At 41.7% G+C, this 27,648-nt stretch overlaps 1 protein-coding gene across 3 annotated transcripts; it reads left to right on the top strand.

Annotated features, from left to right (window-relative positions):
• Nucleotides 1–12: 12 nt before the first annotated feature.
• Nucleotides 13–25,760, top strand: atpaf1 (ATP synthase mitochondrial F1 complex assembly factor 1). 3 transcript variants are annotated; one of them, XM_072574496.1, is made up of 10 exons: nucleotides 13–287; nucleotides 3,838–3,946; nucleotides 10,668–10,709; nucleotides 12,317–12,373; nucleotides 13,068–13,130; nucleotides 20,323–20,373; nucleotides 20,465–20,512; nucleotides 21,915–22,010; nucleotides 24,109–24,216; nucleotides 25,312–25,760. In XM_072574496.1, exons 1-10 carry the CDS (start codon nucleotides 55–57, stop codon nucleotides 25,498–25,500), a joined length of 996 nt encoding a protein of 331 aa, XP_072430597.1. In that variant the 5' UTR covers nucleotides 13–54; the 3' UTR covers nucleotides 25,501–25,760. The 3 variants fall into 3 exon arrangements, with proteins under 3 accessions (XP_072430597.1, XP_072430596.1, XP_072430598.1); XM_072574495.1 differs by having other exon boundaries at nucleotides 10,665–10,709; XM_072574497.1 differs by lacking the exon at nucleotides 10,668–10,709 and having other exon boundaries at nucleotides 20–287.
• Nucleotides 25,761–27,648: the final 1,888 nt, after the last annotated feature.

Raw genomic sequence — 27,648 nt, 5'->3', positions numbered from 1 at the left:
TTTGGAAGGTGGAACGTTTCAGCTGGTTTTCAGTTTCCCCCTCGGGCCCATGAGATGAGCGCGGGGGAGGCGGGTAAGATGGCGGCGGTGAGAGAGCTCTGGTCTTTCACTAACCGGAGTCTGGCTGTCAGGAGCCGCTGTCATCTCCCCCTCGGGCTTGGTGTGGTGTCTGATCATCTCCGCACTTTCTCCATCTCCAGCGTTTTAAACCAGGCCGAAAAGGAGCAGGAACTGCAGAAAAATCCTTTCTATTGCAAGTATAAGACCAAGATCCAGGAGCTGCGGAGGTGAGGGAGACGCTGTTTTCACCTGCTCTGGTTTAGCATGTGATATACATCTGCATTTACAAACTAATCCCAGATTGTGCCGGTCTGGATTAACACTAATTACCCAGTGTCAATCTCCTGCCTTTTCCCCGAAACCCTGTAAACCATTTCTATCCAAATAGTCATCCAGTACCCTCTTAAATCCCCCAATTGAACCTGCCCCCACCACATTTAGAGGTTATGCATTCCACATCCTAACTACTCACTGTGTGAAAAAGTTCTTTTTTCCTCACATCACTTTGTTTACAAATTTACACTGAAACTACAGCATACCAAGTAATTTAACCAAACGGATCTTTGCTAGTTGTTCATATTCCACACCTCATTGAGTCATAGAGATGTACAGCATGGAAACAGACCCTTTGATCCAACCCGTCCATGCCGACCAGATATCCCAACCCAATCTAGTCCCATCTGCCAGCACCTGGCCCATATCCCTCCAAACCTTTCCTATTCATATACCCATCCAAATGCCTATTAAATGTTGCAATTGTACCAGCCTCCACCACATCGTCTGGCAGCTCATTCCATACATGTACCACTCTCTGCATGAAAAGGTTGCCCCTTAGGTCTCTTTTATATCTTGTAGATGTTTTAGTGGCAAGTTGTCATTGGCTGCCTGATCCATTGTAGCACCTTCTTATAAAATTTAGACGTTTGACAAGGTTCCCCATGGGAGACTGATTAGCAAAGTTAGATCTCAAGGAATATAGGGAAAACTAGCCATTTGGATACAGAACTGGCTCAAAGATAGAAGACAGAGGGTGGTGGTTTAGGGTTGTTTTTCAGACTGGAGGCTGTGACCAGTGGAGTGCCACAAGCATCGGTGCTGGGCCCTCTACTTTTTGTCATTTACATAAATTATTTGGATGCGAGCATAAGAGGTACAGTTAGTAAGTTTGCAGATGACACCAAAATTGGAGGTGTAGTGGACAGCGAAGAGGGTTACCTCAGATTACAACACGATCTGGACCAGATGGGTCAATGGACTGAGAAGTAGCAGATGGAGTTTAATTCAGATAAATGCGAGGTGCTGCATTTTGGGAAAGCAAATCTTAGCAGGACTTATACACTTAATGAGGTAAAAACAATGACTGCAGATGCTGGAAACCAAATTCTGGATTAGTGGTGCTGGAAGAGCACAGCAGTTCAGGCAGCATCCAAGTAGCTTCGAAATCGACGTTTCAGGCAAAAGCCCTTCATCAGGAATAAAGGCAGTGAGCCTGAAGCGTGGAGAAATAAGCTATTCCCTTTCCACATGGTTAAAAATGCCCTCCAACGCATCTCGTCCACATCCCGCACCTCCGCCCTCAGACCCCACCCCTCCAACCGTAACAAGGACAGAATGCCCCTGGTGCTCACCTTCCACCCTACCAACCTTCGCATAAACCAAATCATCCGCCCACATTTCCGCCACCTCCAAACAGACCCCACTACCAGGGATATATTTCCCTCCCCACCCCTTTCCGCCTTCCGCAAAGACCATTCCCTCTGCGACTACCTGGTCAGGTCCACGCCCCCAAACAACCCACCCTCCAATCCTGGCACTTTCCCCTGCCACCGCAGGAACTGTAAAACCTGCGCCCACACCTCCTCCCTCACCTCTATCCAAGGCCCTAAAGGGGCCTTCCACATCCATCAAAGTTTTACTTGCACATCCACTAATATCATTTATTGTAGTTGTTCCCGATGCGGTCTCCTCTACCTTGGGGAGCCTGGGCGCCTCCTAGCAGAGCGCTTTAGGGAACATCTCCGGGACACCCGCACCAATCAACCACACCGCCCCATAGCCCAACATTTCAACTCCCCGTCCCACTCTGCTGAGGACATGGAGGTCGTGGGCCTCCTTCACCGCCGCTCCTTCACCACCAGACGCCTGGAGGAAGAACGCCTCATCTTCCGCCTCGGAACACTTCAACCCCAGGGCATCAATGTGGACTTCAACAGTTTCCTCATTTCCCCTTCCCCCACCTCACCCTAGTTCTAAACTTCCAGCTCATCACTGTCCCCATGACTTGTCCGGACTTGTCCAACCTGCCTATCTTCTTTTCCACCTATCCACTCCACCCTCTCCTCCTTGACCTATCACCTTCATCCCCTCCCCCACTCACCCATTGTACTCTATGCTACTTTCTCCCCACCCCCACCCTCCTCTAGCTTATCTCTCCATGCTTCAGGCTCACTGCCTTTATTCCTGATGAAGGGCTTTTGCCCAAAACATCGATTTCGAAGCTACTTGGATGCTGCCTGAACTGCTGTGCTCTTCCAGCACCACTAATCCAGAATTATACACTTAATGGTAAGGTCCTAGGGAGTGTTGCTGAACAAAGAGACCTTGGAGTGCAGGTTCAAAGCTCCTTGAAAGTGGAGTCGCAGTTGGATAGGATAGTGAAGAAGGCATTTGGAATACTTTCCTTTATTGGTCAGAGTATTGAGTACAGGAGTTGGAAGGTCATGTACAGGACATTGGTTAGGCCATTGTTGGAATACTGCATGTAATTCCGATCCCCTTCCTATCGGAAAGATGTTGTAAAACTTGAAAGGATTCAGAAAAGATTTACAAGGATGTTGCCAGGGTTGGAGGATCTGAGCTATAGGGAGAGGCTGAACAGGCTGGCGCTGTTTTCCCTGGAGCGTTGGAGGCTGAGGGGTGACCTTGTAGAGGTTTACAAACTTGAGGGGCATGGAGAGGATAAATAGACAAAGTCTTTTCCCTGGGATCGGGGAGTCCAGAACTAGAGGGCATAGATTTAGGGTGAGAGGGGAAAGATATAAAAGAGATCTAACGGGCAACTTTTTCACGCAGATGTTGGTACGTGTATGGAATGAGCTGCCAGAGGAAGTGGTGGAGGCTGGTACAATTGCAACATTTATTAGGCATTTGGATGGGTATATGAATAGGAAGGGTTTGGAGTGGTATGGGCTGGGTGCTGGCAGGTGGGACTAGATTGGGTTGGGATATCTGGTCGGCATGAACGGGTTGGACCAAAGGGTCTGTTTCCATGCTGTACATCTCTATGACTATGACTCTTAAGAGGTGGAAAAGTCAACGTTTCGGGTGTAGCCCTTCTTCAGGATTGGGGGTGGGTGTAAGGGGAACTTCAGATATCGGGGGTGGGGGAGGGTTGGCTGAGTGGTGAAGTAGGGATAGGTGAACACTGTTGGACTTCTCCATTTCCTGATGCTGCCTGGCCTGCCGTTTTCTTCCAGCCTTCTGCTGTGGATTCTGGCATATGCAGTTTTTTTTTGTCTCTAATCTAGTAACTCACCCAAAATCTTTCAACGTTCCTTCCAAATCCATGGCTAGAAGGACAAGGACGCAGATACATGGGAACACCACAACTTACAAGTTCTACTCCAAGCTGCACCCTGACCCCATTCCATCAGTGTTACTGGGTCAGATTCCTGGAAGTCACTTTCTCTCGGCCAGTTAGGAATCTGTGTTGGCTCCTATTTTTTTTAAATTATGCAATAAGGCACCTCTTTACATGTGAATATTTTTGGATCTTAGGATGAAACCAGATGAATATGAGGCTTGTTTGGCAAAGAAAGAAGAGGTGAAGAAACAGCCATTGGGACATTCAAAGCAGGGCGAATTTATCAGACTCATGGAAGAAAAGGCAAGCTTCTATAAGATTTTCTTTATTAAAATATGTTTAACTGAATTGTGTTAAAAGGTAAGTTGGTTATGAATCTAATCAATTAGGTCATTAATTATAAATTTCCTGAAATTTTTTTTCACAAGTTCAGTGTGTTTCTATTTCCCTTGAACATTTGTAGTAGTACAGTTGCTTTTTGGCGATGTGTTTGGATGGGAATATGCAAGGGAAATCCATTGCTGTACATCACTTGAATGGTAAAGAAAAAAAGTGTTAGACATCAAACTATGCAAGAGAAAAAGTGAGGACTGCAGATGCTGGAGAAATCAGAGTCAAAAGGTGTGGCGCTGGAAAATCATAGCAAGTCAGGCAGTAGCTGAGGAGCAGGAGAGTCGACATTTCAGGAATAAGCCCTCCATCAGGAATGTGAGGTTGAGGGAAAGGAGGCTGAGAGATAAATAGGAGGGTGGGGCTGGGGGGGAAGGTAACTGGGAATGTGATAGGTAGGTGCAGATGGGGCATGAGACTGATAGGTCAGAGGGGAGGGTGGAGCAGAACGGTAGGAAGAAAGATGGACAGATAGGATAGTGCCAAGTTGGAGGGTTGGATCTGGGAGAAGGTGGGGGAGGGGAATTGAGGAAACTGGTGAAGTTGACGTTGATGTCATGTGGTTGGAGGGTCCCAAGCGGATCATGAGGAGTTCTTCCTTCAGTCGGGTAGCTTGGATTTGGCAGTGGAGACAGCCCAGGACTTGCATGTCCTCAGTGGAGTGGGAGGGGGAGTCGAAGTGGTCGGCCACAGAGCAGTGATGTTGGTTGGTGCATGTGTTCCCTGAAACATTCTGCGATTTGACATTTTGTCTCCCCAATGTAGAGGAGACCCCATTGAGAGCAATGGACACAGTAGATGAGGTGTTTCAATGTGCAGGAAAATCTTTGCTGATGTGAAAGGATCCTTTGGGGCCTTGGATGGAGGTGAGGGGGAAGGTGTGGGCACAGATTTTGCACTCCTTGCAGTGGCAAGGGAAAGTGCCGGGAGCGAAGGGTGGTTTGGTGGGGGCCGTGGACGTAATGAGGCAGTCACAGAGAGAATGGTCTCTGTGGAACGTAGATATGGGTGGGGAGGAAAATATATCTCTGGTGTGGAGTAAGCGAGTTTTGACTGTAGGTCTGACTGTAGGTGGCAGAAATGGTGGAGGATAATGTGTCGTATCCAGAGATTAGTGGGGTGGAAGCTAAGGATTAGTGGGGGGATCCATCCTTTGTTGTGGTTGAAGGGGTGGGATTCAAAGACGGAGGTGCGGGAAGTGGAGGAGATGTGTTGGAAGCGTCGTTGACCACGTGGGAGGGGAAATTGCGGTCCTTGAGGGAGGAGGCCATCTGTGATCTTCTGGAGTGGAATTAGTCCTCCTGAGAGCAGATGCGGCAGAAGTGGAGGAATTGGGAGTAAGGGATAGCATTCTTACAGGAGTGGGGGTGGAAGGAGATTTGGTTAAGGTAGCTGTGGGAATCAGTGGGTTTGAAGTAGATGTTCATGTGAGTCGGTCACTGGAGACTGAGAGGTCCACCCCACTAATCACCAGATACAGTGCATTATCCTCCACCATTTCCACCACCTACAATCAGACCCCAATACTAGAGATATAGTTCCCTCTCCACCCCTTTCAACATTCCAAGAGAGACCATTCCCTCTGCAACTCCCTCATTAGATCCATGACTCGACCAACCCACCCTCCACTCCTGGCACCTTCCCTTGACGCTGCATGAGGTGTGAAACCTGTGCCCACAGCAACCCCTCACCTCTGTCCAAGGCCCGAAAGGATCCTTTAACATCTGACAGAGATTTTCCTGCATATCGAAACATCTGATCTACTCTGTCCATTGCTCTCAATGTGGTCTCCTCTATGTTGGGGAGACGGTGCCAACTCGCGGAACATTTCAGGGAACATATCTGGGATACACACACCAAACCACACCACCAGCCTGTGGCCAACAACTTGAACTTCCCCGTCCCACTCCATCAAGGACATGCAAATCCTGGGCCCTCCACTGCCAAATCCAAGCTACCTGACGGCTGGAGGCAAAATGCTTCATCTTCCATCTTGGGACTTTCCAACCACGTGGCATCACTGTCAACTTCACCAGTTTCCTTATCCCCCCTCCCTCTACCTCATCCCAGATCCAACCTTCCAACTTGGCACCGCCCTCTTGAACTGTCCTACCTGTCCATCTTCCTTCCCATTTATCTGCTCCACCTCCCCTCCGACCTATCACTATCACCATTTGCATCTACCTATCGCTTTCCCAGCTACCTTACCCCAGCAGCACCCTCCTATTTCTCTCTGTCCCCTTTTCCAAAGCCTCCCTCCACATTCCTGACGAAGGGCTTTTGCCCGAAACATCGACTCTCCTGCTCCTAGGATGCTGCCTAACCTGCTGTGCTTTTCCAGTGCCACGCTTTTTGAATCAAAGTGTTCAAGCTCTTGTTTTAAGGCCCGTATGAAACTGGGAGTTGTGGTGCTGGTGCTGACACGTGATTGAAATTTTCTTAAGATTTTATTTAATTTCAGTGCCACAGCTTCAATGCTATTTGTACCTGTGAATACAGTGGTAGAGGTGAAAATGCCTCTTATGTTCTGAAATGTAGAACAACTAACATTTTAGAACATAAAGTTATTAAATTAGTAAGTACCACTTATTTTTCTATACTTTGTTTTCTGTTTAAAATTTGATAAATATTTCAAATATTGTAACTTCTGTAACTTCAGTTAAGTCTGTGACATTTTTAATAGCAGTTTTCACCATATTGCTAAGATACTATTGTGCTTTATTGAAATTTAACTTGTAATTCCTGTTGTAGACTTTGAACATCTCTTTGCATATTACAGATATCACTTAACAAAAGAATGAAAATTGCTCCTGTGCAGTGCCTGAAAACTGCTAGTGATGTGTCAAGAGTACTTGAGATAAATTGCAGATAAATAATTGGAAATATGGGCTCTGCTCCATTTTTATAAAATCCAGAGCTTGTTGACATCAATAAAAGAACAGCACTTGTTGAAGGCAGTCCAGAGTTTGTAGATGTTTGAGTGGCAAGTTGTCATTGGCTGCCTGATCCATTGTAACACCTTCTTATATATTTTAGGTCAAGCTACTTTATGATTTTTCAATAGATTGAAGAATTGAGTTGCAGAATTTAAAGCAGAAATTAAATTCAATTTTATACAGAAAATTAAGACAGGAAGGATGGATTAGTGAAAGAGCTTGTTTTAGAGTCATAGAGATGTACAGTATGGAATCAGACCTTTCGGTTCAACCTGTCCATGCCGACCAGACATCCCAATCCAGTCCCACCTGCCAGCACCTGGCCCATATCCCTCCAAACCCTTCCTATTCATATACCCATCCAAATGCCTTTTAAATGTTGCAATTGTACCAGCCTCCACCACTTCCTCTGGTAGCTCATTCCATACACGTACTACCCTCTGCATGAAAAAGTTGCCCCTTAGGTCCCTTTTATATCTTTCCCCTCTCACCCTAAACCTATGCCTTCTAGTTCTGGACTCCCTGACCCCAGGGAAAAGACTTTGCCTATTTCTCCTATCCATGCCCCTCATAATTTTGTAAACCTCTATAAGGTCACCCCGCAGCCTCCGACGCTCCAGGGAAAACAGCCCCTGCCTGTTCAGCCTCTCCCTGTAGCTCAAATCCTCCAACCCTGGCAACATCCTTGTAAATCTTTTCTGAACTCTTTCCAGTTTCACAACATCTTTCCGATAGGAAGGAGACCAGAATTGCACGCAATATTCCAACAGTGGCCTAACCAATGTCCTATACAGCCGCAACATGACCTCCCAACTCCTGTACTCAATACTCTGACCAATAAAGGAAAGCATACCAAATGCCGCCTTCACTATCCTATCTACCTGCGACTCCACTTTCAAGGACCTATGAACCTGCACTCCAAATTCTCTCTGTTCAGCAACACTCCCTAGGACCTTACCATTAAGTGTATAAGTCCTGCTAAGATTTGCTTTCCCAAAAATGCAGCACCTCGCATTTATCTGAATTAAACTCCATCTGCCACTTCTCAGCCCATTGGCCCATCTGGTCAAGATCCTGTTGTAATCTGAGTTAACCCTCTTCGCTGTCTGCTACACCTCCAATTTTGGTGTCATCTGCAAACTTACTAACTGTACCTCTTATGCTTGCATCCATAAGACATAGGAGTGGAAGTAAGGCCATTTGGCCCATCAAGTCCACTCCACGATTCAATCATGGCTGATGGGCATTTCAACTCCACTTACCCGCATTCTCCCCGTAGCCTTTAATTCCTCGAGACAACAAGAATCTATCAATCTCTGCCTTGAAAACATTTAGCGTCCCGGCCTCCACTGCACTCTGCGGCAATGAATTCCACAGGCCCACCACTCTCTGGCTGAAGAAATGTCTCCGCATTTCTGTTCTGAATTGACCCCCTCTAATTTTAAGGCTGTGTCCATGGGTCCTAGTCTCCTCACCTAACGGAAACAATTTCCTAGCGTCCACCCTTTCCAAGCCATGTATTATCTTGTACGTCTCTATTAAGTCTCCCCTTAATCTTCTAAACTCCATTGAATACAATCCCAGGATCCTCAGCCGTTCCTCATATGTTAGACCAAATCATCCAAATCATTTATGTAAATGACAAAAGGTAGAGGACCCAGCACCAGTCCTTGTGGCATTCCATTGGCCTTCAGTCTGAAAAACAACCCTCCACCACCACCCTCTGTCTTCTACCTTTGAGCCAGTTCTGTATCCAAATGGCTAGTTTTCCCTGTATTCCTTGAGATCTAACCTTGCTAATCAGTCTCCCATGGGGAACCTTGTTGAGTGCCTTACTGAAGTCCATATAGCTCACATCTACTGCTCTGCCCTCATCAATCATCTTTGTTACTTCTTCAAAAAACTCAATCTTTGTGAGACATGATTTCTCGCGCACAAAGCCCTGTTGACTATCCCTAATCAGTCCTTGCCTTTCCAAATACATGTACATCCTGTCCCCCAGGATTCCCTCCAACAACTTGCCCACCACCGAAGTCAAGCTCACCGGTCTATAGTTCCCTGGCTTGTCTTTACCGCCCTTCTTAAACAGTGGCACCACGTTTGCCAACCTCCAGTCTTCCAGCACCTCACCTGTGACTATCGATGATACAAATATCTCAGCAAGAGGCCCAGCAATCACTTCTCTAGCTTCCCACAGAGTTCTCGGGTACACCTGATCAGGTCCTGGGGATTTATCTACCTTTAACCGTTTCAAGACATCCAGCACTTCCTCCTCTGTAATCTGGACATTTTGCAAGATGTCACCATCTATTTCCCTACAGTCTGTATCTTCCATATCCTTTTCCACGGTAAATACTGATGCAAAATATTCATTTAGTATCTTCCCCCATTTTCTGTGGCTCTCAACTGTACCAGTCTCAGATTGATCTCTTTCCTCACTATCTCCCTGGGACACACACACCTCCCCACCCCCCCCCCCCCCCCCACCCCCCACCGCCCAAACCTCCCAAGCAGTTCTAGCAAATTCTCTGCCAGTATATTAGTCCCCTTCCAATTTCGGTGTAATCCGTCCTTCTTGTACAGGTCACTTCTACCCCAAAAGAGATTCCAATGATCCAAAAATGTGAATCCTTCTCCCATACACCAGCTCCTCATCCACGCATTCATCTGCTCTGTCCTCCTATTCCTGCCCTCACTAGCTCGTAGCACTGGGAGTAATCCAGATATTACTTGAGGAGCTCCTTTTTACATTTCTGCCTGACTCTCTGTAATCTCCTTTCAGAATCTCAACCTTTTCCCTTCCTGTATCATTGTTTCCAATGTGGACAATGGTCTCTTGCTGGCCCCTCTCCCCCGTGAGAACATTCTGCGCCCTCTGTGAGACATCCTTGATCCTGGCACCAGGGAAACAACACACCATTCTGCTTTTTCTCTGCTGGCCACAGAAACGTCTGTCTGTACCTCGGATTACAGAATCCCCTAACACAATTGATCTCTTGGAAGCCGACGTACCCCTCGTTGCATTAGAGCCAGTCTCAATACCAGAAACTTGGCTGTTCATAATACGTTCCCCAGAGAATTCATCACCCCCTACATTTTCCAAAACAGCATACCTGTTTGAAATGGGTATATCCACAAAAACCTCCTGCCCTAGGTACCTACCTCTCTTACCCTTCCTGGAGTTAACCCATCTATGTGACTGTATCTGAGACATTCCCCCCCCCGCCACTTCCTATAACTGCCATCCATCACATACTGTTGCTGTTGCAAATTCCTCATCGCTTCTATCTGTCTTTCCAACCAATCCACTCGATATGATAAGATTTGCATCCAACAGCATGTATGGCAGATATAATCCACAGTAACCCTTAAACTCCCACATCTGACAAGAAGTACATATCATTGCAACGGCCATTTTTGCTCCTTCACAATCTACAGACCCAGAAAATAACACCATCTTATTCCTCTACAAAGCACTGCACCATAATAGCTATGACTTATATTTTAAGTTTAATCAAGTGACTTATCTCCAAAAACATATAGTCAAGAAAGAACCCACTGTACTCACTAATGCAGCCTTTCTCTTGGACAGACTTAAAACAACAATTAATTTATCTTGTTCTGTGTTGTGAACTTTGCCCAAACAGGTTCCTCCAAGATTAGTTGTGAAATTCACTGTTTGTTAATTTTCCCAGAAGAACTCCGATGTCCAGCGGCCCATGAATTCAAAAACAGCAAAGGTAGTAACTATGCAGGTTCTCTCTGTCGCGCTCTCTCTCTGTCGCGCTCTCTCTCTGTCGCGCTCTCTCTCTGTCGCGCTCTCTCTCTGTCGCGCTCTCTCTCTGTCGCGCTCTCTCTCTGTCGCGCTCTCTCTCTGTCGCGCTCTCTCTCTGTCGCGCTCTCTCTCTGTCGCGCTCTCTCTCTGTCGCGCTCTCTCTCTGTCGCGCTCTCTCTCTGTCGCGCTCTCTCTCTGTCGCGCTCTCTCTCTGTCGCGCTCTCTCTCTGTCGCGCTCTCTCTCTGTCGCGCTCTCTCTCTGTCGCGCTCTCTCTCTGTCGCGCTCTCTCTCTGTCGCGCTCTCTCTCTGTCGCGCTCTCTCTCTGTCGCGCTCTCTCTCTGTCGCGCTCTCTCTCTGTCGCGCTCTCTCTTGCACTGTCCTCACCAAGTGCTTCCTTTGTCTGTTCTTCTCCTTTTTAAAGCTGCTGTTGTTTTGACTTTTTTTTTCCCAATGTTCCAAATCAATGCAACAGCATATAAAACAATAATTGCTGCCCCTGGAATGTGAGGTAATCACCTCCATCACCTAAATCTAGTTCAGTTCTCAAGGCTAGTAAAATAAAGTTTTCAATGCTGGAGAGATTGTTGGACAAAGTTATGATTTAACACCTTTTAAGAAAATTACTTGTATCGGAATGCAGTGGTCCTAACTTTATTATGTGTTTCACGTCTACCTGATGGGTAATGACTGTAACTTCACATCCTTACATGGATACAGCCTATAAAGGAGCAGAGTGACTTCAACTTTAGGATTTCTGCGTTCAATTGTATGTGTATGGATCGGAAGTTGTTATGTGTTTTACTTCATGATAATGTTGAGCAATTAGACATTATTGTCAACGTAAAATGTAGGTCTGTTATTATTGATTTCGGAGAAAATACTTTATGTGGAAATTATTTTGCAATGCTTTGTTACATCCTCTTTGAGTTTAAATTATTTTTCAGTGGAATGTGTCAGTAATTCGAAAGTGTGAAATTAAACCACTGTTTATTCTCAAGGAATTATTTGCAAGTGTGAAATTAAACCACTGTTTGTTCTAAAGGAATTATTTGCAAGTGTGAAATTAAACCACTGTTTGTTCTCAAGGAATTATTTGCAAGTGTCTTTTAATTAAAGGGCTCGATGTCTAGATTTGAGCAGCAGAGTAGATTAGATTAGCTTCCCTACAGTGTGGAAAAAGGCCCTTCGGCCCAACCAGTCCACACCGACCCTCTGAAGAGTAACTCACCCAGACCCATTTCCCTCTGACTAATTGACCTAACACTATAAGGCGATTTAGCATGGCCAATTCACCTGATCTACACATCTTTGGACTGTGGGAGGAAACCGGAACGCCTGGAGAAAACCCACGCAGACACAGAGAATGTGCAGACTTCACGCAGACAGTCACCCGAGGCTGGAATCAAACCTGGTACCCTGGTGCTGTGAGGCAGCAGTGCTAACCACTGAGCCACTGTGCTGCCCCCGTCCACTGGTATCTTTGTCAAATATACGTGTTTAAAAAGTGCTAGATCCTGGGAGATCCAGATCCTGGTTGTATTTGAGATTTATTGTTGATTTTTCTTTCATAGTCAAAAAGACTGGGTGAAAGAGCCACTGGAAAGAAAATTGGTTTCAGTAAGGACAAGGTAAGGGGTGTCTATTTTATTGAACATTAAAAGTATTCAGTTTGACAGAGAAATACACTTATTGCTGTAATATATGTTTGAACCATGAGATTAACCATTAACTATTGAATGTTTCACAGTTCTGCTTTGTAATATTTTAGCTCTGTTTAGTGAAATTGACAGATTACCACTTGTCCTTACAGAATAATGCAAAAGAATCTTGTGCAAATTAGATTAAAATGATTTTGCAATTGTAAACTTAAATTGGATTAAGTTGAATCAATTATCTCAGTCTATTGAACACCTCATAAATATGCAAATAATGTAGATGTTGGAATTTTCCTCCCTCCACAGTAAATAGAAGTGAACTGCTATCCAAAAGAAGGTTCAAACATTCTCTCAACTCTAGTGTACCATTAGCCCACATCCATGAAAGAATTAAAAATGAAACTTAGTGGAATTTGTTTATAGACCAGCAATTATTTTTAGATGGATCACTTTGTGCCACAAACCATGGAACTAGTATACAGTTCAGGGAGGAAAGATAAAGACGGTTTCGTGAGAAATATAGCTTTCACTACTTCTTAGAAAAAAATAATTGGTAGCAATTATTTCTTCAAACTAATATAAATTAGCTTTCTATCTTCAGTTGCCTTAATTATTTTCATTTTGAGTTGATTTGTCAGAAGTTTGTTTGTTTTTGTTTTTCTTTCAGACCCTTCAGTCCATCCTAAATTTGGATATGATGAAAGAAAAGACTGCAGATGAAATCAGACAGGTAAGTATTTAAGAATTCAGATTTTCTTAAGAAAACTAAATACCAATTACTTAATGAAAGCATCTTACTTGCTTTGCCATTAACAAAGAAGCTTTGTATTTCTTATGATAAAATACAACTTTTAACATTTTTGTGAAAATATACAAGAGAACAAAATTCAATATTCAATCAATAAAAGCTAGAGTTTCTAAGCAAACTGAAATCTGGCACCTGACTGTTATCAATTCAACCTCATTATGGAAGGAAATAGAGTTTTAAAGGATCAACAAAATGTTCAGCTTTTGAAAGTTTAAAGCAGGCTCATTGGACCAAGATTGTGTATGTTTTATTTTGTCTGTTTGATACAAGAAAACATTGCTCTGCCGTTAACAAATACAATATGTACTAATGTAAAAGGAATGTTTCTAAGACTTAATTTTTTTAGTCAAAGTGTATAGTTGACTTATACGTGAGTAACATTTTGAAATGTTGAAATCCCCTCCCCTCCCATTGTTCTGCTATTGGTGTTATCACATTGAAGGTTATTCCCGTCAACCTCCTGCCAAACATAGTACTAAAGGAGTCAAAGATATTTTATTATTACATATTTACTTATATAAAATAATGACCTCCATGACATTTAGTTCACTGTGATATAGAAATTTGTCAGATTCATCAAAAACAGAAGCCTAGACACTATTTCATTCAATTCTTTCACAGTAACAGTAGAGAATAGAATAATACTTAGCACAAGAGCATGTGCTCACATGCAAAAAACACACTTTTCAACTTTAGAATAGACTACTGAGTCTCAATCTGCATCTTGAATGATATCATCATTTTCCTGTTGCCATCAACCATCTTTCCACAAATAATCATTATCTGTGCCATCAGGGGCACTGGGCACATTACTCTTTTTTTTAAAAATGATTTGACTCTCATCTCTGTTCCCATTTCCTCCTAGACTTTACAAAACAATTGACACAGGATTTCTGTTACTGTAGCCCTTTGTTTCACAGACTGACTATCTATGTGTTGAATTAGGCAGCAAAAGACTGCGATTTATAAGGGTGCGATTGTAAATCTGTAGTGTAACACAAACTCCAGTTTGCACATTTATTCTGGAATTCTTTCCTTTTCCTAAGCCAACACCTCACTGTGAAGAACTTGTTTTTTATTCTATTTTAAAAGATCCATCACAAAATCAGCAAATTAACTAATTAAACAAATAAAAAATAACGAGCTGTCCATCTGGTCTGGTTTAAGCTTAAAGGAACTTGAATGTTTGGATGCTGTAATCCCTTGCTGAATATCTGGTATCCACCAATCATGCACACATTATTCTTATTTTCATTCATGCTCTCCTTGAGGGCTTGTTTAGAGAGCAATCCAGTGTTTGAACAAGGCTGGTTAGACCAGAATGAATCATTGCAATATCAATTTAAGATCTGATTTCAGCATCACCAATGTGTAATCTAAGCATATCAGGGATGGATATCTTCAGCTGCCCCATCTCTGACTCTTCCCTTCCTTGACTACATTGTTTCAATTTCTGAAGATGCCACTAATACACACCCATCAATTCCCAGTTTCCTTTACTGCACTTCCTCATACCCTGCTTTCTGTAAGGGCTCTATTCCATTCTCACAGATTTTCCATCTGTCATTTCTGTTCCAAAATGTCACCTTCCACAGAAATATTTTTAAGACAAGTCCTCTTTCCTTAACTGAGGATTCCCCCATTCTCACCATAGTTCAGAGGTCCTTCAGCCATGTCTGACTCATCTGCTTTTCTGCCCTCACCTCGTCTGCTCTCTCCCAGATCAGCAATAGGATTTCCCTACTCCTCATTTTCTACCCTGATAGTCTCTCCACCATGGCACTTTGCATTTAATCATAGAAGATGTAACACTTGTCCTTTTGCTGCTCCCCTCCTCACAGTGAAGCAGCGATTTACTGTTACTACCATCAATGTAGTCTGCTGCATTCGCTGCTCTCAGTGCAATTTTTACTGTATTGGCATATCTAAACACAGACTGAGTGACCGATTTGTGGAAAACCTCTGCTCTGTCCGTAGGAAAGTTTTTTTTTCCAGTTGCTTGTCATTTTCATCCACCCTCTTGCTCTTATGTCAACATTTCCATCCAAGGCCTGCTGCAGTGTTTCAGTGAGGCCCAAACGTAAGCTGGAGGGACAATGCTGAGTTTCCACCTTGGTATTTTACGACTTCCGGTCTCAATATTGAGTTCAACCACTAAGTGAACACTGCCCTCCATTTTGGTTACACCCCTTCCCCACATCTCCCCTCCCAGTGAAGTAAACCTATTTTTGACTATCCACAGAAATCATTAAAGAGGTGCAAAAGAGCTGTTAGAGGATGGTGGTTGATGGGAAATGTTCATCCTGGAGTTCAGTTACTAGAGTACCGCAAAGATCTGTTTTGGGGTCACTGCTGTTGGTTGTTTTTATAAACTACCTGGATGAGGGCTTAGAAGGATGGGTAGTAAATTTGCAGATGACAGTAAGGTCAGTACAGTTGTGGATCGTGCCAACGGGTTACAGAGGGATAAGCTGCAGAACTGGGCTGAGAGGTGGCAAATAGAGATTAATGCAGAAACGTGTAAGGTGAATCACTTTGGAAGGTGTAACAGAGTACTGGGCGAATGGTAAGATTCTTCGTAGTGTAGATGAGCACAGAGAGATCTCAGTGTCCATGTACATAGATCCTTCAAAGTTGCCACCCAGGTTGATCGGGTTGTGAAGAAGGCATACAGTTAGCTTTTATTAGTAAAGGGATTGCATTTCAGAACCATGACGTCATGCTGCAGCTGTACAAAGCTCTCGTGTAGTCACACTTGGAGTATTGTGTGCAGTTCTGGTCACCGCATTCTAGGAAGTGTCACAAATTTGGTTCCTTTTTTCTAAAAACTGTTCCTTTTCTCAAGGATATTATGTCCTTGATTTTTCTCAGAAGGTAGTAAACCACTCCCAGATCTGATTAGCCTAGTTTGGTATCGAGTAAAGGGTATTGAGAGACCTTTTGGTCATATGTAAACAGATGAGACTTCAGGCCAAAGTGGTCCTGTTTTAGAAGTGACCTGTATAATGAAAGGGGAGTGGTCAGCTCTCTAGCTGAGCAGTTCCATGAGCTATGTGGATTCTCTCTTCTCTCTCCTCTCTTCTTTCATTCTCCTCTCTCCTTTCTCTCTCCTCTCTCCTCTCTTCCCTCTCTCTCTTGTTCCATTTGTTTACTGGTTTTTAAGGACGTTTGCATATTTGGACTGTTGTGTATATTCGGAACATCACAGTTAAATCTAGTTTGGATAGACTGAGTTCTGTAGGCATTCTTTATTCTGATCTTTGTGTTTCATTGTGTAATTTTGTGAATAAATTTTTGTCTGTTTTAAAACCTGGTAGTCAACCTAGAATGTTTTGATGGTCTGGCCTCTTCCATAACAGAAGGATGTGGAAGCTTTGGAAGGGGTTCAGAGGAGATTTACTAGGATGTTGCCTGGTGTAGAGAGAAGGTCTTATGAAGAAAGGTTGAGGGACTTGAGGCTGTTTTTGTTAGAGAGAAGGTTGAGAGGTGACTTAATTGAGATATATAAGTTAATCAGGGGGTTAGATTGGGTGGACAGTGAGAGCCTTTTTCCGAAGATGTTGATAGCTAACACAAGGGGGCATAGCTTCAAATTGAGAGGTGATCAATATAGGACAGATGTCAGAGAGTTTCTTTACTCAGAGAGTAGTAGGGGAGTGGAATGCACTGCCTGCAACAGCTACAGACTCGCCAACTTTACCGGAATTTAAATGGTCATTGGATAGGCATATGGACGAGAGTGGAATAGTGTAGGTTAGGTGGGCTTCAGATTGGTTTCACAGGTCGGCGCAACATAGAGGGCTGAAGGGCCTGTACTGCACTGTAATGTTCTATGTTCTATCAAGATTATCCCTTTATTATCATCAGCATTTCTTTGTCTTTTGATTGAGGCATCCTCACCAGTTTTACATTCCATCTTCTTTTCCTTTTGTCAACAACATAATAGTTATTTTTCAGCCCTGTTCAGCTCTGAAGAAGAGGTGTTCTGAACTTGAAATATTAACTCTGCTCCTTTCTCCATAGATGCACCATTTGCTGAGTTTCTCCAGTACTTTGGTTTTATCCAGATGGGAAGACATTTTTTTATTTAATCCTTCTGGTCGAAAACTACAAACTTTGCTCAGAAGTACATTATCGTTGCCTTCAACTGGCCATCCTTTTATCTTGAATACCCCTTTGGGGAATTGATGTCTTGCTCAATTCTTCTTTTGAATATTACCGTTGGCTCAACTGTACAACTGCGAATCCACTCCTTTCATGGATAGTTATCCTAACACTGTTTTCTCTCCAATTTTGCTCATCATTTCACTCGATAATATCTCAAAATTCATGGGAATTTTGTTCATGCTCTGAATACAGGCCAATCTGTATCCATTCTGTTGTCAGTGTTTGTATATACAGCTGCCGAAACTTGATCGTCACACCTGTCATTAGTTTCTGCACGAAGTTGCTATGAAATCTTTGCTGTTTGCAGCATTACAAAATTGTATCTCTTCATACACTTGGTTCGTCATCCAGGTTTGTTTTTGAAACCTGCAATCCCTAACTTTTTTGCAGTTTCAGGGTAATGATTTATATTGATCGTTGAGAAACTGAGATACTTCACTTGAGTATCTTCCAACTGTAGCGACGTGCTAAGCTTTCTTCTATTTGTGCATTTATTCTTGGGCGTCTGCCTAAGCTTCCTCCATCTCTTATGGTGTCCGATATTTTGAATTCTTTCGTTACTGTATAATTATTTGTCTGATCTACAATCTAAGAGAATTTAAGTTTGGGCTGTGTTTCTACTATTTTTTTCTTGATACCATATTGCGATATTAGAGGATGGGATTTGCAGGACTGCATTATACACCAGTTAGGTGGTAGCTTGACATCATGTGCTGATGTACGGTGACGTGAGCTGCCTTCAATGGTATGCAATTTGATGCTGGGAGAAAGTGAGGACTGCACATGCTGGAGATAAGAATCGAATCGTGTGGTGTTAGAAAATCACCGCAGGATCTGAGGAGCAGGAGAATGGATGGGCATAAGCCCTTCACCAGTTTCCTCATCTATTTGATGCTGTCAGCTTGCACCAAGGTGAGCATAACTGCAGTGGCAAGTAGGTGGGAAGTACCAAGTTTGGATTTGTTTTAGTTAAAAGACAGGTGTTGACATGTTTACAACAGCAGCTTTAAAAAAGATTTCAAGCTTACAACAAAAATTCAAAGTGTTTGTGCATTTTCACTACAACTCTAGTAATGTTGTGAAGCAGTAAAGTTGCACTGTAAATATTGATCTGAACCTTGTGTGATGTGAAATAAGAGGCCTGTGGAAATTTGGAACTCTACCCAAAGACTTTGACTGCTGAGTTAATTAAAATTTCCAAGGCCATATTTTGTGACAGCTGGAACTGCTGCTACTTACAAACAAAACAAATATTCATTCTTTCTAATGATCTAAATGAAGGCAATTTAAAATCTTAAGTGAATTGCAACTGCAAGTAGCTCAGGATTACAAGAGAAGTGTAATGTTCTTACTTTCTCCTGAACAGAGATAATTTTAATCCATCACAGACTGGATCCAAATCTTTTCAGATTGTATAGCTCAGGTATAACGTTGTGACAAAATGGCACCATTTAGGACTGAGCTCTAAGAAAGCTGCCCATAAAAATTTGGCTATCTTTGTGGGGTGGTTTTTAACCATTCCCCGTTATAATTCAATTCTGACATCCACTTTAGGGGATCATTAGCCTTCAGTAATGGTAATGTCATCAAGTAGCTAAGCAGCTAGTCATATTAAAATTTCTCAGAAAGCAAGCAAAGTCACTTCCTTCACTTGGCAATCACTTGACAGACAATGATTGAGCCGTACAAATGAGATTAAGATGGAAGATGAAATTTTTAAATAAAACTAAGTCTTTGCAATCTGTTTTTCTCATAGTTGATCATTTTACATTCGACAAATATAAAACTAGTCTTTCAGGAATAAAAAGGTTGTTCAGTAATTATGGCTTAGTATAATATTAAAAATCTTGTTACACTGCATTGAAACATGAGAGATCCTGAAGGGAATTGCAGGCTGGATACTGAGAGGATGTCTCCCCCGTTAGAGATGCTAGGTACAGTTTAAAAATCTATTGAAAAATAAATAAAATGTAATTTAAGACAGGCTTTTTTTTAATCAATGGGGACATTTGTCTTCAGAATTCTCTTCCCCTGAGCTAATGGAGGTAGTGTCATGAATAATTTTAAGGTGAATTAGTTTTATTCTGGATTAATAAGAGACTCATAAGATATGGGGGGGGCGGCAGAGCATCCCACCCAGAGACACCCCATGACTCTGCATGGGTTTTTACCAAGGCAAAACCACCTAGTCTGCACAACTCTGGATGCTCCTGGGCAATTTAGCTTGGCCAATCCACCTAAACACATCTGTGGATGGTGGGAGTAAACTCCACACAGTCACTCAAGGCTGGAATTGAACTTAGGTCCCTAGTGCTGTGAGGCAGCAATACTAACCACTGAATCACTGTGCTACACTTGAGGTGAAGTTGAGGCCACAGTCATATCAGCTAGGTTCTCGTCAGATGGTGGATCAGGCTCATGAGGGCAAATGGCAAGATGTAATCACATTCAGCGATTTACAACGCAAAAAATTAACATCTGGAAGTTCACTTCAGATGCAGTGATTTCTAATATTTCAATCTGTAGAGAATTCAACAGCACATTTGTGAAGGAGCATGACATCACTGACAGCAGTTCCTAGATTTTCACATGTAACTGCATGTATAGATGCCACAGTTGCTGTCAGTTTCAGTTTTGCCATCATTATAACTGCAAAATGTGGAACATTGCCTTTACATGGGAAAACCTTTTTATCCTGCCTACATCTTGTGCAGATAAAGAAAAATCTTTTATTTTTCCAATGTATATATCCTGTTGACTTATTTTTTGTTTGGACTATGTAGCTGATTAGTGCAGATGTGCCATTGTGTCAGTTTCCTGGTATAGATTTTGTTGGGAGAGAATGTTGTATGTTTTGAGGAAGAGCATTTGCTTTGTTCAAAAATCTGTTTTAACCTTGGAGATATCCTTAATATGTTCCTATCACATTAATTTCTTTTTTTTCCAGATTTGGAATCAGTATTTTGCCCTGAAGAATACAATCTCTGCCGTAATTCCTGTGAGTATGGCTTAGATTTAAGCTTCATGTATGAAGATTGATTATTTTTGGCAATGAATTTACATATTTTGTGATTTTTGTTTCCTGAAAGGGTACAACATTTGATCTGATGCACAGTAGATCTCAGCAATGCCCCACTGTGAGTAAACTGTATTGTTCAGAGTCAACGTGTTGACATCTTTATTTTAAAATGATACTTGACTCTGATAAGTTGAAATCGTGAAAGAAAACATATTGGTTTGGTGCAAATGTTGTTTATGTTTTGTATATTTCTGATTTGGAAGCATTTAATTTGGTAAATTGGTGACAACAGTTGTTGAAACACATCCCAAGCATGAAGGCAGAAGTATTTAAAGCCTTGCATTTGACAGGCATGTCTCATAATTAACATTACGTTTCTGGCACTTTTTACTGATCTGCTGTTTCTATCATACATGCTGATTATGTTTTTTTTTGTTACGGTTAAATTTACCTACTGAATCCTCCAGAGGCTCTTGCCCCAAGAATCTCGAGTTCTTTTACTCCGTGTTGCTTTGCAGCTAAAATTCAGTTTTGATTTGATACCGCTTGCCTCTGGAACTGTCATTCTCTCCTATTGAAAGTATTAATTAACAAATTTATTTTTGTTAGGTAAGAATATCAAGGCCCCTTGAGTTGTAAGGAGGCCATAGTCTTTTGAATGGTGGAGCTAACTCCAGGGGTGCAATAGCCTTTTTTTGTTTCTAATGTTCCACATTCAGCAGTATCTACTGCTTATCATGAGTTCAACAGATTATTCCTGAGAAATATTTTCTATAGCCATACATAAACGGAATTAGTAGTCGAAGGTTGGGGGTGGTGGGAGCAGGGGAACTGAAAAGTGAAGAAATCCACATTCTCGAGATCCTGGAAAATGAGGAAATATGTCTTGGGGATGGTTGAATGGCAGAGGAAGAACAGTGTATACACAACTGAAAAGGAACACGATGGCAAAATCCAAATAAGAATAAATCATATTAGTACTGTTCAAAGCTACTTTAGGAGAAATTTAGAGTGGGAGACTGGAATCTTCTTCAAGCCACCTGTTTTGTATTTTGCCCAAATGTATAGAATAATTCAGAAGAATCCCATCAAACGTGGGAACAGAGTTCACATGTATGGATTACTTGGTACAAAATAGGAAATCATGCTCTTGTTATCCAGTAATTAAGCAGATAGTGAGTCCAAGATATTGTCTGGGAACAATAAGGTTGACTTTCCCTTTTTATACTTCTCTTTTGCATTTCGTCTCTGAATTGCAGTCCAGGTTCAAAGTTTTAGAGATTTATGATTTTGTTTCCCAACTTATTTGATATTTTGAAGAATCACCTGACAAAAGAGAAAATGTTCTAATGTTGCTGCCTAAATTCTACAAGGTTTTCACCCCTCGAAGCTGTGAGGCTTATCATTTATTGGTATAGATTCAGAATTCCAGGCTGTACATTATAACCTGTCCATGTTTTTAAAAAAAGTAAATCTATCAGAAAAGTCCACATGTTGATATCTATCCTGTTCTGTTCCAGTTCTTGTATGCTTTGCCAAGACAAACAGGTTATGAGTTCTTTGTGGGTCAGTGGTCTGCGACTGAACTTCACTTTTCCTCTTTAATTAATATTCAGGTATGTAACTGTAGGCAAGAACTTCCAGCCAGTAAACATGATGGAACATACCTGGCTTGGCAGCTCTTTTGTGTTGATGTGTTAATAGTTAGTCTTGATATCTATACCCACTGTCAAATTCCCTCTATTTTTAGTTATTTTAAAAAGGGGGTATTGCTTTAAACTTTATCTCTTAATACAATGATTATCAAATATGTATAAGAAGGGTCAAAAGTGCATTTACATTGTGCATTTGCAACCTCTCCTGCTAGATGATCAGCACAAAACAATTTACAGTTAAAATATTAATTGGGAGCAAGAGTAGACCACTTATTCAATCAGCCTTCTCTGCCATTCAATAAGATCATGGCGAATCTGATTATGGCCTCAACTCCACATTCCTGCCTACGCCAATAACATTTGATTCCCTTGTCAGCCAATAATCTGTTTACTTGTTTAAAATGTTTTCAATGACCCTTCCTCTGCTGCTTTCTGGTGAGAAGAATTCCAAAGCCACTCAGTGCTCAGAAATAAAGCCCCCTTTAAAATCTATATCTTACATGGAAGCCTCCTTATTCTTAAACTGTGTTCCCTCCTTGTCTCTCCCACAAGAGAAACATCTGTTCTGAATCTACCCTGACAAATATCCTTAGAATCTTATTGAAATATATATGACTGGCATTCCGCTGAATGCTAATGGAAACAGACCAGCCTGTCCTACCGTCCTCCTTGAGATAAACCCTACTTCCATCCCTCAGCTATCGGTTGAGAGAATTTTCTCTGTCTTATAACGCAGTGCAATCCTTACTTAAATGAGGAAACTAAATATGAACATAGTAGTCCAGATGTGATCTCACGCATATCCTATATTGAAAATCAATATACAATTGAAGCAAAACATTTATGTTCCTTACAATAAATGATCACATGCCATTTGCTTTTCTAATAATTTGTTCTACCTACATATTAACATTTTGTTATTTATGGGAACCGAGATTCCTCTTCACCTTTAGTTCTGCCAGCTCTGTCCACTTCCCTTGTCAGAACCATGTTGACTGTTCCTGATTGCATTAAGTTTCTCTAAGTGCTTGTTATATGTCCGATTCAAAGAATAATAGATCTCAGCACTTTCCCAGTGTAGATGTTAAGCTAACTGGCCTATAGTTTCCTGCCTTGTCTCCTTCCTTTATGAAATAGACTAGTTACACGTACTATGTCAAATCTGATGGAACCTTTTACAATTTTGGTATTTTGGTGAAAGAAAGATGAACCAATCTTATGTCAGCCACTACCTCTTTTTAAGATCCTAGGCTGAATTCCCATCAAAATCTGGGAAGTTGTCACCTTTTAGTTCTAATAATTATCTCCTTCCCTTTTCCCTGGTGACTTATAACTTTCTAGTTCTTCCCTTGTTTTCATCCCCGAATCATAATTATTGATAAGATATAATTTCTGTCTACTGTTGTGAAGTTGGATGTAAAATATGCGATCAGTTCATCCATCATTCATATTAATATCCGTCTATATTTAATTCCGAGATTCACTCTGTGTAGGACCGAAGATCATTTCACTTGCTCTTTTCAATTAAAAACAAATGCTTTGACAAATTCTTGCCATCTGTCAAAATACTTCTAGTTTGCTTTCTTTTATTAATCTTTGAGTAGTTCTTTGCTGTTCTTTCAATTCTGTCCAATCTTCTGACCTGCCACTCCTCTTTATGGAATTATACACATTTTCTTTCAATTTGGTACTGCCTTCAACTTTCTTATTCAGCCACATATCCTTCCCTTAGAGCTATTCTTTATACATCCCAATTGGTCCCTTAAATGGATGTACTGACTATTCCTTAATCTGATTTCCCAACTTGTTTCATCCACTGCTTTCTTTATACCCTTTATAATTGTTCTCTTTAAGTTTAAAATATTAGTCTTAGATGAAGGCAATTAGGTGAGCATGCAGTACTATATCACTGTTTTAAAAATAAATCAATATGGCCACACTAATTCCCTTTGTTTTAAATTTGTTTTTTGTTCTGCTGTTTGTCTGCAGACCACCAATATACGACAAGCTTCTTAATCCTCTTTTTTTTTTGCCAATGTTTTCTTTTCTTGGCTTTCAGTCTTTGGGGGAAAATTCACCAAGCCAGCTTATAATCTATCATTACCCGGATCTGCAGAAGGAGAAGGGTATTGTACTACTTACTGCAGAAATAGACACAACGTTTCTGGTAAGAAATATATTTTTAATATGCAGTAAATATGGCAATTAGTTCATTCCTGGATATACTGTTAAGCATTGAATGTTATAGAGTTAGGTAAATATAGAGAAAACACTGGGGCTAGAATTATCCTAAACTGATATTGGAGTTTATTATTTCAAGGTTACAGAGAAATTAATACCACTGCTCTTTTACAATAAAAAGTAGTATTCACCATTGTGTACATTCTGTTTTGGAAAGATAAAACATATACCATGACCAATTTCTTTTTAAAAATGTTAGTCTTTATCAGTGGTGCTGTACTGACTTTCAAATATATCATGAGGCACGAATAAGTGCTCTTGTTCAATTCTGTCTGATTTAACAGTTATCTCCCACAGATGGCACTGTCAGCTATCTTTAAGAGATGCATAGTATCAACAATGTATATCCCTCCAACACAAAATCAATTGGTATAACCACTTGATGTAAAATTTCATAAAATGTATTAAGGTAACCTTGGGATGCTCACAAAAGAAGCTTCAGGGAATACTTGCACTCAATTTCTTTCTCATCCTCCTGTGGTCAAGCACTTTATTAACCATTACTATGTACATTCCTGTATGCCAGCTGAGACTGGGTATACATCAGAACAAGTGAAGCAGACAATAATGCGAGTGCATGCTGTGCCACAGTATACTGGTTTTAATGTGCGAGCAAAACTGTCGTGTGTAATGAAATGAAAAGCATAATTCAAGATTAAGAAGAATAAAATATGAGGGCTTGACGTTTGTTCACTTGTTGATTTCTTCAGTTGTGACAATTAATATAAATTAATGGCAAAAAGTGTTCTTTTTAAAACTACAAAAATGTATAGGTTAGAATTTTTTAAAAAAGCTGTCTTTGTTAATGACAATACTTTGCCAGTCTGAACAATGAACATGTGTAAAACTTGCCCTGCTGAAATACCTCTAATTGAACCCTTCTTTAATGGGAAAAAGAGGATGGGTAGGTTTTGCAATGCAACAAAATGTTGAAAAGGAAGGAGCGACTGACAGCATTACAATTGAAAAAGCAAAGTCTTAATGGTAGCATTTACTAAACTTTGTGTTTTCTGACTTACAGAATGTACAAGAGGCACAGTGTCTAGCAAATGAAGCACAACTCTTTTATGCCACGGATTGCGAAAAGATCTTCAATCTGGTGGAGACATTTAATCATAAACCCAATGATTTCAAACACATGTCAGTCATAGCTGAGATTGAGCAATGTGGAATGGGAGGAACTTTGAGAAACCAGAGTGCAGAGACGTAACTTTGAAGAAGTGGATGAGACATAAATGCATATAACGTTTTGATATGGACCCAAAAGGATTGGCACTGACACTGTATATTGGTGCTTTTGCTCACCAGTTTTTGTGAACAACATTATCTGGAACAACATGATCCTTCCAGCAACCCAAGATCTCATCCCCATTACCCACGAGTGGCAACTCCTCATTGAAATACATAAAGTTTAGAACCTTGAATGTGGTGAAGTAATGGTTGATATTAAAGTTCCATAATACACAGCAAGCGAAGTGTTAAATATGAAGTTTTTCAATTTTCTGAAAACCTTAAAGCATAAGAAATGGGAACAGGAACAGGAATGAACTATATGCCTCCTTGACCTTTCTCAGCCATTTAATATGACTGTGGTTGATCTGAAACCTAATTTCCACTTGTGTACCTAATTCACATATTTGTTGATCCAAAAATCTTATCATTACCTATACTCAACAACTTGAGTATCAACAATCCCTGTTTGGAGAATTTGTTAGCTTCTTAACCCGCTGAGGAAGACATTCTCTTCATCATTGTCCAAATGGTCATCTCCCTCTCCTCTGAATTCCTAGCTAAGAAAGCAGCGTTTGGGCACCCATTCTGTTAGACTTTTTCATACCTTTTAAATATTTCATTTTACATTCTTCTAATTTCCAGAGAACGTTGGCTAATTCAGCACAATATTCCCTCATTGATCAATCCTCACATCCCAGGAGTCAATTTGGTGAACCTTCATTTTCACCCCCTTATTAGAAAAATGTGTCTTTCCACCTGACATAGAGTCATAGAGATGTACAGCATGGAAACATACCCTTCGGTCCAACCCATCCAGGCCGACCAGATATCCCAACTCAATCTAGTCCCACCAGCCAGCACCCGGCCCATATCCCTCATATACCCTTTCAATGTTGCAATTGTACCAGCCTCCACCACTTCCTCTGGCAGCTCATTCCATACGCGTACCACCCTCTGTGTGAAAAAGTTGCCCCTTAGGTCTCTTTTATATCTTTCCCCTGTCACCCTAAACCTATGCCCTCTAGTTCTGGACTCCCCAACCCCAAGGAAAAGACGTTGTCTATTTACCCGATCCATGCCCCTCATAATTTTATAAACCTCTTTAAGGTCACTCCTCCGACGCTCCAGGGAAAACAGCCCCAGCCTGTTCAGCCTCTCCCTATAGCTCAAATCTTCCAATCCTGGCAACATCCTAATAAATCTTTTCTGAACTCTTTCAAGTTTCACAACATCTTACTGATAGGAAGGGGACCAGAATTGCACACAATATTCCAACAGTGGCCTAACCAATGTCCTGTACAGCTGCAACATGATCTCCCAACTCCTGTACACAATACTCTGACCAATAAAGGAAAGCATACCAAAAGCCGCCTTCACTGTCCTATCTATCTGCCATTCCACTTTCAAGGAGCTCTGAACCTGCACTCCAAGGTCTCTTTGTTCAGCAACACTCTAGGACCTTCCCATTAAGTGTATAAGTCCTGTTGTGGTTCTGTTCGCCGAGCTGGGAATTTGTGTTGCAGACGTTTCGTCCCCTGTCTAGGTGACATCCTCAGTGCTTGGGAGCCTCCTGTGAAGTGCTTCTGTGATCTTTCCTCCGGCATTTGTAGTGGTTTGAATCTGTCAGTTCCAGCTGTCCATTGCAGTGGCTGGTATATTGGGTCCAGATCGATGTGCATATTGATTGAATCTGTGGATGAGTGCCATGCCTCTAGGAATTCCCTGGCTGTTCTCTGTTTGGCTTGTCCTATAATAATAGTGTTGTCCCAGTCGAATTCATGTTGCTTGTCGTCTGCATGTGTGGCTACTAATGATAGCTGGAACTGACAACTGGAAGCGACAGATTCAAACCACTACAAATGCCGGAGGAAAGATCACAGAAGCACTTCACAGGAGGCTCCCAAGCACTGAGGATGTCACCTAGACAGGGGACGAAACGTCTGCAACACAAATTCCCAGCTCGGCGAACAGAACCACAACAACCAGCACCCGAGCTACAACTCTTATACAAAGTTTGTGAGAAGTCCTGCTAAGATTTGCTTTCCCAAAATGCAGCACCTTCATTTATCTGAATTAAACTCCATCTGCCACTTCTCAGCCCATTGGCCCATCTGATCAAGATCCT

The sequence above is a fragment of the Chiloscyllium punctatum genome, chromosome 7, assembly GCF_047496795.1.
Source record: "Chiloscyllium punctatum isolate Juve2018m chromosome 7, sChiPun1.3, whole genome shotgun sequence".
NCBI lineage: Eukaryota > Metazoa > Chordata > Chondrichthyes > Orectolobiformes > Hemiscylliidae > Chiloscyllium > Chiloscyllium punctatum.
Note: the sequence above shows the minus strand (reverse complement) of the source record. Positions and strands in the feature narration are given on the sequence as shown.

Bases quoted from the DNA above. Each gene is read 5' to 3' on its own strand.
- atpaf1 (XM_072574495.1), top strand. From the start codon at position 55: ATGAGCGCGGGGGAGGCGGGTAAGATGGCGGCGGTGAGAGAGCTCTGG. The intron at 10,710-12,316 runs GTAGTAACTATG...TTTCTTTCATAG, and splicing joins TGAATTCAAAAACAGCAAAG to TCAAAAAGACTGGGTGAAAG. The intron at 20,513-21,914 runs GTGAGTAAACTG...GTTCTGTTCCAG, and splicing joins GATCTCAGCAATGCCCCACT to TTCTTGTATGCTTTGCCAAG.